The sequence below is a fragment of the Marmota monax genome, unplaced genomic scaffold, assembly GCF_021218885.2.
Source record: "Marmota monax isolate L192 unplaced genomic scaffold, Marmota_monax_Labrador192_F-V1.1 WCK01_AAM20220418_F8-fsc00019, whole genome shotgun sequence".
Classification (NCBI taxonomy): domain Eukaryota; kingdom Metazoa; phylum Chordata; class Mammalia; order Rodentia; family Sciuridae; genus Marmota; species Marmota monax.
In genome coordinates this window covers 3,070,798-3,084,673 of record NW_026695242.1, presented here as the reverse complement: position 1 = coordinate 3,084,673, position 13,876 = coordinate 3,070,798, and the positions used below count along the sequence as shown (strand labels likewise).

The 13,876-nt window shown below is 38.2% G+C and overlaps 1 protein-coding gene across 9 annotated transcripts in view; it reads left to right on the top strand.

The window, feature by feature from the left end:
* The window catches only part of Lrmda (leucine rich melanocyte differentiation associated), a 1,020,522-nt gene that overhangs the window by 892,041 nt on the left and 114,605 nt on the right, over window positions 1-13,876 (top strand). The window contains exon 6 of one of the 9 annotated variants that reach the window (XM_058577976.1): window positions 11,632-11,691. The exons of the other annotated variants lie outside the window; for them this stretch is intronic. Within the exon in view, the coding sequence (XP_058433959.1) occupies window positions 11,632-11,691 (60 nt within the window). The remainder of the gene's footprint in view (window positions 1-11,631; window positions 11,692-13,876) is intronic. 9 annotated transcript variants of the gene reach the window in all.

The window sequence follows — 13,876 nt, the reverse complement described above, 5'->3', positions numbered from 1 at the left end:
TGTCTGCAACTGGCCCCTTCACCCAATTGCCCACGAGCCACGATTTTTTTACAAACTTCTTGCATAAACTAGCGCTGGGCTAAAAAAAATGGAACCCAAAGAAAAGAGGAAGAGAAAATGGAAAACTAATGATTCAAGAAATCACATAGCACGAGATAATTCTATTTTGAAATCACAGCAGTGGCACCCAGAGGCAGACGCTCCCCAAATTACTAGTGAAAACCCTTTGATGTATCCAGTTGTAAGAAAGCCCAAGGCACTTTTTTATTATTATTATGAGTGTTTCACATTCCCCAGAAGAAGCATTTAGCAGCTATTTTTAAATGTCCGTGTGTGAGCAAGCTAAAAAAAAAATAAAAATAAAGATTGCTAAAAATCTCCCAATCCTACTAAGTGTGCTTATTTGATGGCTGGCATTTACTTTTGCAAGTTCTTAGTGTGGCATTTGAGGCCCTCTGAGACCAGTCTGACCTCGTGAGTCACATTATCTCCCCTTGCCCACTCGCTGCTGGAACCATACTGGCCTCCTGGTTGCATAGGAGTGGGTTGGTGTGTGCCTGGCTTAGCTTCTCTCCCTCCTGTATTCACCACTTGGAATTTCCTTCCCTGGGCATCTGAATGGCTCTCTGGTCCCTCCGTGACTTCTTTCAAGTATTTCTCCCAAGTGTCCTTTCTTTGCGGGGGGGGGCCTTCCCTTGCCACACCATGTGAAACCACAATTCCCCACTTTTGATAGTGTGAAAGGGGGCTTCACAGATGTGATTAAGAAGTTCAAGATGAGAAGAGTTTCTTGGATTATTTGGATGGTCCCAGTGTAATCACAAAAGTCTTTATGAGAGGGAGACAACATGGTCACAGAAGGAGGAGATGTGATAACAAAAGTGAAAGTCAGAGTAATGCAGTTTGGGGATGGAGTGAAGGTGCCACAAGCCAAGAAGTGCAGGCAGTTTCTGGGAGCTGGGAAATCAAAGGAAAAATGATTCTCCTTGGGACCTCCAGAAGGATCCAGCCCTGCAGACATCTTGACTACTCTCTTTCTTTCTTTTTTTATTTTATTTTATTTTTTTGGTACTAGGGTTTGAACTTGGGGGCACTTAACCACTGAGCAACATTCCCAACCCATTTTATTTTTTTCTTTAGAGACAGGGTCTCATTAAGTTGCTTAGGCCCTCGCTAAGTTGCTGAGGCTGGTTTTGAACTTTCCGTCCTCCTGCCTCAGGCCCTGATCCACTGGTATTACAGCCATGTGCCACCACACCTGGTGACACCTTGACTTTCTTTAACTCAAGGAGAGCCATTTGCTTTAGCAGCCAGAGAAAATTGCTAACTGGCAAGCACCCAGGCAATGGGATTGTCATAGTCTCTGACAGTCTGTGATATCTATGAAGCTTCTGTTTTCATTTAGGGTTTCTTTCTGACTTGAACACAGAGAAGACCTTTCTGGTCCCCTTTAAGTCTCTGAGGCTAGGCATGTGGCTCAGTGGCATCAAAGCTTCCTTGAGCATTGAGGGGAGGGAAGGTGCCCAGGTGTTTCCAGGTAGTTCAGATGAAGGTGAGGGAGTTGAGGAGAAGCAAATGTAGCCTTCCCAGGAACAATGAGATGCTGTTCCTACATCTGTTTAAAAAATCCAGACTTGTCATCACTTGAGTCCCAGTGGACAGTTCTCTTCAGTTAAGTATGTGATGGGCTGGTGGGTTTTGAAAGCAGCGTCTTTTCATGGTCCTTCAGAAAACTGAAAGCTCATGGTTGATGGGAAGGGTTTGTAATTGGACCTAGCAAGAATCAGATTTAAATGGGGCAAAACAAACCATGGGGAAAGTCCCACTAGAGCCTCTTCCTGTTCATTTATTTGTAGAATCCTCCTATTTTAATTTTTGGGATTAAAATATTTAAAAGCTAATGTATTTGTGTAGTTTTCCCAGCCCCTGTGTGCTCTCCCTTTCTTTCCTGTCTCTTGCTTTATCTTTCCTCTTGCCCTCTCACAGTTAGTCTCTCCCTCTCCTTCTCTCTCTGAATTTGTGTGTGTGTGCGCACATGGGTGGCACACATGTGATGCTTTTCCCTGACCCTCTACCTCTGGAAATTGCCTATATTTGTGAGGATAACCCTCGCACTTTTCTTTTTCCAGGTTTATTTTTAAAAGATGATAATTTCATCAAGCAATCATAAAATCCAAACACTCCACCCTCTTAAATAGTCTTTTACTGAACTTACACATCAAAGGAAACCTACAAATTAAGGGATGAGAGAAACAATGGAGAGAGCTCTGAGAGCTGTTATTTGTTGTTATTGTTTTTTTGTTTTGTTTTGTTTTTGCATCTGCATATGTTCTTTACTTAAAAACTGGAGAAATGTTGAGGGGATTTGGGAAGTCCGGACACCATTTCTGGAGAGGTTGGTTGTGCACAAGTGTACACATAGTATCCTGGGGTATTAACTTGATATGCAGAAAAAAGACATGTTGGCATTTACGCTGGCTGCAGTGTCATGTTTTATTGCATGTTCTGTGGCAGTAAGGGAGGAAAGGTTTAAGTGTTCCTTCATTAGAGCCCATCATGATCCATATCAAGGACAATAGGTAAAATCTTGTATGAAATCTTGTATTTTCTTGTAATCTAAGTACCTAGCAGGGAGGTTTGGGATGGCTTGATTAAAAACCAACTCATGCTGGACGTGGTGGTGCATGCCCATAATCCTAGCAGCTCGGGAGGCCAATGCAGGAGGATCGCAAGTTCAAAGCCAGCCTCAGCAACTTAGTGAGGCTGTAACACCCAGGGAGATCAATTCTCAGAATTAAAAGAAAAAAAAAAGTGCTTGGGATGTGGTTCAGTGGGTAAGCACCCTTGAGTTCAATCCCTGACAACAAACAAACAAAAACAAAACAAAAACCCAACTCATTTGGGTTTTTATTAACAAAATAGGAATGACACATATAGCCAGTTAGAAATTTTTGTTGAGCATCTTAAATTCTAACAAAAAATGTTGTGGCACCTTATGGTCTTGTGGTTCAATAGATGGTTCCCACTGAAGAGGTTAAAAGGTGATCCGATTATTTTATGCATGTGTGATTATGTCAAATTGAACCCTACTATTCTGATGAGATAGAACACATTATGAAAGCACTGAAAGAGTGATCAAAGTGGTTCTTCTCACCTTGCATGCTTCTCTGGCTGCTATGCAGGTGGAGTTGACTATGACATCTGCCAAAGGGCTATTCAGGTGGGATTATAGCAGGAGCCCTTTCATCCATTGTGACCTTGGGTGTGTCCCCCTAAATGGGGCCAGGCTTGGTGAAGGTGAGGCCTCCCTGGAGCAGATTTGTGAAGCAAAAAGTGCAACCATTGTTATTATAGAGCAGTCTGTGGGGCCTGCTCTATAGTTTCTGTTGATTGTCTTTGATTTTACCTATCTTTGAAGGAGAAAACTTTAAAGTTTGAAAACAGAAAGGCTGAAGGAATTTTTCAGGCTCTTGATCCAGTCCAGCTACAATTCATTTAGTCATCTTTTTTCCTTCACCATCTACTTATTCATCCATTCTTTGGTCTTTTCATCCATCCCAAAATGTGTGCTGAATACCCATAAACAAGTTTCATTCATGCCTTCATAGCTCATGTGCAAGTGGGAAGAATGTGGATGAGGTACTGCTGTAGAGATGTAGCAGGTGGAGGTACAGAGGAGAGGATGTGTGTGACTCAGCCTGGGCCCACAGAGGAGAGAGGAGGAGGGCAGGAAAAGATCCTGGAGCGCTGGTGTTTTGTAAGGGAAGAAATGCTGTGTGCCATGTGTTCAAACCGTTGGAAGACTAGGTCCTATCCTGTTCCACTATGCTGTTAAAAAATGGAACAAGCTTAAAATCAGTGTTTCTTTATTGATTGTCTCATTCAATGAGAATTTCAGAGTTTAGGATGCCCAGAGGACTTGAACACATACTCTCTGCTTGTCGGGGAACTTAGAAGAATAAAGAATGAGTGAATGTGTTGAAAGATATAAGGTCTAGTTTTCATCCAATGCAAGAATAATTCCTAAATCCTCTTCAAGATTGAGATTTGTTTGATTAAATAACTAACCTTGATTTCATTATTTCATTCAACTCAATAACAAACTTGTAAAATAGATTGTATAGTCATTCTCATTGTGTAGATGAATAAAAAGAGATTCAAAAGAGATTAAGAGATGTGTGCAAGTTCCCATGGCTAGATGTCCAAGTGGGAGTCAAAACTGTGTGTCTGTAAATCCAGGGTTGATTCTATTGCATCTCTCCATCTTTCTTATAGGTAGCTGAGTTTAATAAATGACTTCATACAGTCCAGGGCAATCTTCCTGCTAAACTCCCCTGAGACACAGACCTATATTAGAACATTTGTTTTGAATTAAAATATGATCTTTAAGGCATTCCTATTAAGGGAAATATGTTAAACACAGAATTTTAGATGATCAGAGCTGGAACTGATATAATTAGGTTATAATTCTAGATATAATTAGTCAATCATCCTCTTCCATATTACAGATGAGAGGGGACAGAGTTTCAAAATCATGGGAAGAATGCAAGTTTCCCTACTCCTACCTCCATCAGCTAACATTTACTGTTTTTTATTTGAACTGGCACCTATAAAGATCATGATCCCAAGAGAGGAAGGTGCAGAATGATTGGGATAGAGAAGTCTGTGCTAGAGAAGGGCTTAGAGCATAGCATGAAATTGCTCATTCTGTGGTGAATCAGGTGTTGAGATGGTGCACCAACACAGAACCATGATGATGTCATGGTCAACACAGATGCACTGTGACACACTGATTACTAGATGGGTTTGGTGGAGACTTTGTAGAACTACAAAAAGGGCCTTTAGATGATATAAACCCAGCTATTTAAAACATTAGCCTTTGGGCAATCCCAATCTCTATTCAGAATTTTTACCATTATGGAGGATATTGAGAGGCTGAATTCTCATTGATTGTGCTCTGAATGTCTTCAAGGAAATGTTCTATGGACAAAGTCTTAGAAATGTAAATTATCCTTGTCAATATTTTACCTAAAGTCAGACTTTGTTCTTCAAACACCAGGGGAGAACCTGTTCATACTGAGGTAATTTTGACTAAGAGCGGGAATGTTTGAGGACCAGTCTGCCCAGTGTCTTGCCTGCTGTCTATAAGTACTTCTGAACTTGTCTTTCTTGTTTGCACTTTTGTTTTTCTGCTGGTTTCCTCTTTCTTCTCCAAGGCTGCAGGACCTGTGCTACGATCTTTAGGTCTTCATCCCTCTCCATCTCTGGGCATCCCCTTCCTTTTATACTCCCTGTAGGAAGATCCCCCTTCTCTCCTGCTTTCTTTCAATGGTTTCCATGTCCCCTGAGTGTGTAGCAGTCACTTTGGGAGTGAATGAGTAGATGAATGAGTGAGGGAAGCAAAACAGAGAAGGAATACTTGCCGCTGGTTACTGCTGTCTGGAGACTCCCAAAGGAATTGAAGTCCATGATCTAGGTTCACTCAGTTTGTTACTTTGTGTCACTTGTCCATGTGGTTTTGGGGTTAACGCTCTCTCTGCTCCTCTCTGCTTCCCCCCCCACACACACACATGTTTAATGTTTTCTCTTATGTATGGAAGTAGAGGAAAATAAAAGGGGGTAATTTCACTTAGCATGATATTTTGGGTAATTTCACTTAGCATGATATTTTCCATTTCTATCCATTTACCAGCAAATATTTTTAATGGTTGAGTAGAACTCCATTATTTTGTGTGTGTCAGTGAGTGAGTGTGTGTGTGTGTGTTTGTGTGTGTGTGTTATGCTACACTACTATAAACATTAAGTTGGCTATGTCACTGTAGTATGCTGATTTTAGATCTTTTGGGAAAATACCTAGGAGTGGGATAACTGGATCATATGGTAGTTCCATCCCTAGTTTTTTGAGAAATCTTCAAACTGCTTTTCAGAGTTCACCAAGAAATTTTAAATAGGAGATCTAAAATATCAGATTGTCTTACTGAAAGATCACTCTGGCCCTAGTCCACAGGTAGAGGCAGGAAGACCAGAAATAGGGTTGGAGTAAGAAATGCAATCCATGAAAGAGATATTGGTCATTGACCTGACTTGCCCTTTTTTACAGTAAGAATAATCCTGAGATGAAATGTTCATGCATAGACATATTGCTATATTTAGTAGTATTTCATTAGAAAAGATCAAAATAAAAATGCCAGCTCATGTTGGTATTACAGCATGTCGAGGTCACTTGAAGGCTAATTTTGTTCTTTTGCCCTCCTGCCTTGTCATTTCAGTAGCACATGGTGGATGGGAGAAAGGTCTCATGTTGAGAATGGTTGTCTACGTGGTTCAGACCACACTTTATCCAGATGCATACATCCCACAAAGTCACATCTTTCTGGAATCTCAACTGCCACATTCAGACTAGTACCAGGTCTATGCAAATGATTTTTTAAAAATAATTAGGATGATTACATATGTTATAGTTATATTTTGTGGACTACTTGGGTTGAATACTCTTGCCTAAGGTCAAGTGCATCATTTCTCTAAAGGGGAATTCCTTTTTCTTGGAATAAATCCCTTACTATTTAAATATACTTTAGGTTAAAGGAACATAAGATTCCATTTCCCTGGCTAAGATTCTATTTGTGGCATTATGGTACCCATCCTGGGATCTCAAAGCACTTTCATTATCATGTTGCTGGTGGCCATTTTTGAGGAGTAAACTGTGGAAGTGGAGAGAAGCAAACTGCAAGGGTGCCAGAGGCAGGGGATGGAGGAACACCCCTGGCAGGACAGAGGTCTCTGGAACTCATTCCCAGGCTGGGAAGCTTTGCCTGGGTCTCCTGTGTTCTGTTGGGGCAGCCCACTTTGGAGGCATGACAGATGTAATGGGGCAGAGCTCTGCCCAGAGCAACAGCAGGGACAGTGATGGAAAGCAGATGGAGGCTCTGGCCTTCACTCGGTGAGAAATCCACAGAGGGAATGGAGAATGTTTGCAGAATCTTGAGGACCGCTGGGACACCTTCTGATGAACTTTCAAGTTGCAGGCCTCTTTCTGCCAATGGTTGTGTTTGGTTTTGATGAGACCAAATTACCCTTTGAGTTGTCTTGAAATTTTGAACATTTCCCAAATTTTGTTTGATTCACCAGCTGGAGGACTGGAATTAAAAAAATATATAGCATGAAAGTATTAAAAAAAAGTCTTGCCTTATTTTGGAATAATGAGTCAGAAAAGATGCTTATTCAGAGAACCTTGATTGTGCTTTGCTCCCCAGATTGTATAATTTTTTTGCTGGCCTGGAACAATTGGGGTGCCATTTTATTTTATCTTCTGATTTTAGGAGGGAGAGTCCAGGCAACTATGATTATGTGGAAGACTGGGAAGAAAAGGAGGGTGGGCTCTCTAAGCCCTTGGTTCTTTGGCAGAGGGACTAAAGGATTCCTACCAGACATGTGGAATCCACCAGCTCTCTTTGCCCAGATTCGGGTCCTTCTCTCCTGGGAGCCTGTGGGTAGGCAAGTGCAAGTGTCTCCATGTGGCTTGGCCTTTGTAGTAACCTTGCTTCTTTGCTGGAGGGATCCATTGTGCATGTTTTCTGAAGATGATCTGGGGACCTTCTGGTTTTGCCAAGCTGACTATTTCTGCTCCTTTCTGGTGGTCATAAAGAGTCCAGTGTCTGAGCACTCTTTTTCATGTCTTCTTCAAGACAGGCCACAGGGGATTTCTCTTCAGACGACCTTTAGATCTATTTGGAGAAATAAGATAAAGCTGGATGCTATAATTATTTGTTGTTGTTTTGAGAAGTAGCTTGATATATGGATGGAAGAGCTCTAGATTGGGAATAAGAAGTCTCGCATTCTAGTTCCTGGGTTTGTCCATATGATCTAGAATATGTTCCATCCCATACTTTCTGGGCTCCAATTTCTTCTTAAAATGAGGAGTGGGGTTTGGACTGGGTGCTATATAATCCCTGTTTCCATATTAACATTCTCTAATCTTTGGCTGGAATATGTATGTGTATATACACATTATGCTAAGAAAGAAAGATTGAGGATAATATCCCATGAACGTTATTGTCACCATATGTGTGTGCATTCCTGACGCAGCTACGGGCCCCACCCCTGCCATATGCTCCCCACACTTTGTCAGCCTGGCACATCACAGCTCAGCACAGCACATGTTCCTGCGTGCACGAGATGCGCTGACACAGCCTTCATGAAGGCTGACTCCGTGTCCTGTTCTCCTGGCAGCTCCTTGAGGAATCCTAAAGCCAGCTGCAAGCCCCACACTCGCCTGGCTTTGTAGAAGGGGGAGTGTAGGAGTGGGCTTCTCATCAGCTTGAGAGGCAGGCTCTGAGGGGGTCTTGGGCAGCCTCTATTTTCTATGTCATGTAGTAGTATCAAGCCCCTACTTGTGTATCATTTGCAAACACTCACAGCAGGCTAGCCTCTTTGAACCAGGTCAGAGAAATACTGAGGCTTAGGCAGAGGCCTGCCATCTTTGACGATCCAAATGGCTTGACCTGATGACATAGCATTAAATTAATATTGCAGAACTAGGCTGCATGTTTCAGAAAGGGAAGATTGGTGATTCTCTGAAGGTGTGAAAATGACCTTTGCTCTGTAGTGAAATGGAATACCTCATGGAATCATGCTTTCCCTCTCCCTGGTGGGGGGTCACATGTTATATATTTTTCAAAGATTTTAAAGGATTAATGTACTCTATTCAAGCTTCAGTTCTACCACTTATAATGTGGCCTTGGGCAAATCATTTAACTTCTTTAAGCTTTTTTCACCTAACCTTTAGAAAAAGATACTGCCTTTCATGCTGCACCCCCCCCCCCCTTTCAGGACAGTTATGAGATACAAAGAAAATCATGTTTGTGAAAGTAATTTGTAAACAATAAATTTTAAATTAATCTGAGAGTCCAGAACCCCTTGGAAGGCATGTTTAACACTGTGGAGCCCTTTACTAAAAAAAATAAAAATTAAAAAAAAAAACAGGAAAAAATATTACCTCCATTTATAGACAATTTTGACAGACGATTTCAAGCAGTTCACTTAGCAGGTCCATGTGCCAGAATTTCACACTCCCTGAGATAGAGATCAAATAATCATAACTTCTGCCTTCCTGGCAGAAGCTACATATGTGTTTCTCCTGTTCTCCATCTCTCCAGGGCTCAAACATGAACTCCACTCACCTGTAAGAAAAGATGGAGGAATTGTGCGTGGGCATGTGTATGTATGCATATGTGTGGTATAGCTATGTTTGTAGTATCTGATTTTTACATTTCTATATCGTAGCAGAAAGAATATGGTAAGTAAAAACTACCTGTGATGGAGGAGGCATCTCATGGGCCATAAGTGTCTCACTGGCTAATGAGCTAGACAACCCCACTGCATGTATTCTTCCTGCCTGACTCCCTCATGCAGGTTAATTTTGGTAACATATCATATTTTTCTCTGGCTCAGGAGGATTAGTTGGGAAATTACAGAATCCATCAACAATTTGATCTCCCTAGATACAATTTGGTAGTTCTGTCGACTTCAATTCCAGCCTGGGTCACACCTGTTTGATATGTATTTTAAACTAATTCCTCTCTAGATCATTCTTTCCGATCAGTACAAGGCAAAAGGGTGAAATTGCTCTTTCATGTTTGTTTTGTTAGCGTGTATTTCAGGTACTTTTTATCCTTCTGGTGAAAAGGGAAGAGCTCTTAGCACTGTGCTGTCTGCTTTGCATTCACTAGATAAATTGTCCATTTATTCTTAAATAAACCTTTAAAATGAACTATGACATACAGAAAATGTACAAATGTTGGTATATAACTTTATGAATTTACACAAGTTACTAACATCAAGAAACAAAACATAATAGTACTAGTTCTCCCCAACCTCAAATTCTCTCATATCCCATCCGGGACATCACTCCTTTTCTCTTCCCCAAATGTAGCCAATAATTACACTTTGGATGCCATCAGTCACTTTTCCTTGCTTGTAAATTTTAGATAAATGCAAGCATATAGTACACATTATTTAAGTTATTTCGTTGTTTAACATTATGTAGTATTTTTAATATTAGTCTAACATATTCATCTTTTTTCTGTATGTTTAGTATTGTTGAAGTGCTATCTTAATAACCCAAATGTCAAGAGAGTATATTCTCCTATATTATCCTGAACAAGTATTATATTTAGCATTCATATTTACAACTACAGTGTATATGGCATTTATTTTAATATATGGTATATAGGGTTAAGAACTATTTTTTGTCATCAGCATATCTGAAAAGACCTTCCATTCCTTCATCTTAAATCACTTGTCTGTATATATGTGAGTTTGTCTTGGATTCTATTCTGTTTCATTTGGTTTCTTTTCTCTTCTGGGTCAGTACCACAATTTCTATGTGACTATGGCTACATAAGGCCTAATATCTACTCATGTGCCAAGTATATTGACTGTCCTTGGCTTTCGCATATCCATACAAATTATGCAACTTTTTAAATGATTTTATCTAGTAGAAACAGCAAAGAATACTGAAAAAATATGAATTTTGACTGAAATCACTTTGAATTTATAGGCCGATTTGTGGAGAATTTGCATGTTTGCAATATGTTGTCATCCTGTACATGGCCATTGGATATCCTTTCATTTATTTAGGGTGTCAGTTTAACTCAGTAATATTTTGTAGTTTCTCTTGTATGTGGATGGGCATGTGCACATGCAAGTATTTGTAGTGGTCTTGGGCATATTTCATAGATTAATTCCTATGTACAACTTTTAAAATAGTATTGTAATTTATTTTTGGTGTTCATATATAGAGACAAAAATAATTTTCACGTACTATTCTAGAGGCTAAGTTAAAATAAGCTGTATTTCACTTACTCAGAGTTTGCAGTTTTTAAATTCTGTATATAAAATCTCATCTCTGTAAGTAATCATTTCTTTCTAATGATTATACCTTTTATTTCTTTTCTTACCTTATAGCATTGGCTGTTACTTCCAGTAAAATATGGAGTAGAACAGTCTTAAAAGATATCCTTGTCTCATTTCTAAACTCAGCTTTTGATTTCACTACTGACTTTTAATGATTGCTATGATATTTCTATTGCTATGGCTGTATCAGTTAGGAGTGTTCTCTCTTATTTAGGTTGAAATTTCTATTAAGAATGAGTATTGCATTTTATCTAATAGCAAATATTTTGTGCATATTTTAGGCAATCATGTGCTTTTCCTCCTTTATTCTATTAGTGTGAAAAATTACACTGATTGTTTAATAGATTTTATTTGGGGAGAGGTTTACACTTACAGCAAAGTTGAGCAGAAAGCAGAGTTCCCAGATACCTCCTGTCCCTGTATAAATACAGCCTTTAACACTACCTACATTCCATACCAGAGTGGTATATTTGTTACCACTGATGAATCTACATTGACATATGATTATTACCCAATGTTCATAGTTTTCATTAGGATGTATTCTTGATGCTGTACATTTTATAGAATTTAGCACATGTATAATGACAAGAATCCACCATTACGATATCAAAAGTATAGATTAATTGTCTTGGAAATCCTCTTTGCTCTGCTTATTAATCCTCTCTCCCCCCTAATCACTGGCAATAACAAATTTCTAATGATTTTTGTCTTTTCCAGAATGTCATATGATTGGAATGATACAGTATGTAGCCTTTTCATGTTGGATTCTTTCACTTGGTAATATGTTTTTACGTTTCCCCTGCGTCTTTTCATGACTTGATAGCTATTTCTTTTTAGTGCTGAATAATATTCATTGTCTGAATTTATCAAACTATATGTATCCATTTACCTATTGGCAGACATTTTGATTGCTGCCAAGTTTTGGGACATATTAATACAATTGCTGTAAACATATGTGTGTAGGGTTTTATTTTTTCCTTTTGTATTTAAATTTTCCATTTATTTGGATAAATACCAAGGAGGACAGTTGCTGAATCATATGGCAATAGAATCTTTTATTTCCTAAAAGATTGCCAGACTGTCTTCCAAAGTGGCTGTACCATTTTGCATTCTCCTAACAGAGAATGAGAATTTCTGTTGTGCCACATTTTCAGTAGCATTTGGTATTGTCTGTCTTTGGGTTTTTGGCCATTTTAACAGGTAGGGGTATCTCATTGCTGTTTTAATTTGCAATTCTCTAGGGACATACAATGTTGAACATCTTTTCATATGCTTTTTTTGGCATCCATATATCTTCTTTGGTGAGGTATCTGTTCAGTTATCATGTCCCCTTTAAAAATTTAGGTTGACTTTTTTTGTTGTTTAGTTCTGAGTGTTCTTTCTACATTTATGGTAACAGTTCTTTATCTGACTTTATAGTTTCCGAATATTTTCTCACAGTCTTAAACATTAAAGCAACTAGCGTTTCTGGAATTTACCCAGTTCAATTGTGTCATGTTATTAAATATACACACATTCATAAACAGAGGATTGGTTTGCCAATATTTGATTGAGGATTTTGAATCCCTGTTTATCAGAATGAGTGTCCTGGAATGTTTCTTTCTGGTAATACTCTTATCAAATGTCAGTGTCAAATTTTACTAGTCACATAAAAAAATAACTGGAAAATTTTTCTTTTTCTATTCTTTGGAAGACTTCATTTAAGATTACTGTTATTTCCTAAGTATTTGGAAATTTTCTTGGCTAAAACTATCTAGGGCCTGGAATCATCTTTGTGGGAAGGTTTTTAATTACAGATCCAATTTGTTTTTTAAAAAAATATTTTTCTTCTTATTTCTTTTTTGTTATGCTTCTCAGGGATTTTAAATATTAGATTTAAGTCAAGTTTGTGTAGAATTTTTAAATTATAACCTCTTATCTATTTTTTTAGGCATTGTATTGATGCCCAGTTTCATTTCTGCTACTATAATTTATTATATTCTCTAATTTTCTCTTGAGCAGTCTCAGTATCCCCCTCCCCGGAATTTATCATCTTGTAAGTCCTCTTGGAATTTTTTTAAAGTCTTTTTGATTATTTAACATATATTTCACTAATTACTTTTTTCTCTTTTTACTAACACCTTCATTTCTTTTTTCTTTTTCTTTTTTTGTTTTATTTGTTGCTATTTAATTTCTTATTGGGTCACTTATTTTCAGCTAATTTTCTTTTCTAACACATGCATACTTCTAAGTTTTTTACACTATAATCATTCAATTCAATATCTTTTCTACTTTTCATTGTGACATTTCTGATGATTGAATTATTTAAAAGTATTTGTGTATCTTTTTGTGTGTTTTTAGTTATAGATGGATGCAATACTTTTATTTTATTTTTATGTGGTGCTGAGGATTGAACCCAGTGCCTCATACGTACTATTGCTCTACTGCTGAGCTATAACCCCAGCCCAGTTGTATAACTTTTATAAATAGTTATCTTTTGTAAATAATTTTAGGTAATTCCATGGTCAAAAACAGACTATGCAAGATTCTTCATTTGTATTTGTAAGTGTGTATATATATGATCAGATTTGATAATCCTATATATATTTCAAATGTTTTATATAACTTCCAATATTTATTATCTGGTTCTTTCACTTACCAAGAAATATGTTGGAACTTCCCATTATGGTTGTAAAGTTGTAACAGCTATTTTTGAGGCCACTTTATTTGATAAATATAAATTTAGAAATTTTACATATTGCAGAACAACTGATTCTGTTGTTGTTGTTATTATTATTTTGTACTGAGGATTGAACTGAGGGCCACTCAACCACTGATTATTTTATTATTATGAAACTGACCCTCTCTATTAGTAGCAATGTCCCTTGCCTTAAAGTCTAATTTCCTTGGTGTTGCTGAGCATAAACCTCTCATGGTTTATATTTGCATTAAATGCTTCTTCTATTCATTTCCTCACATATTC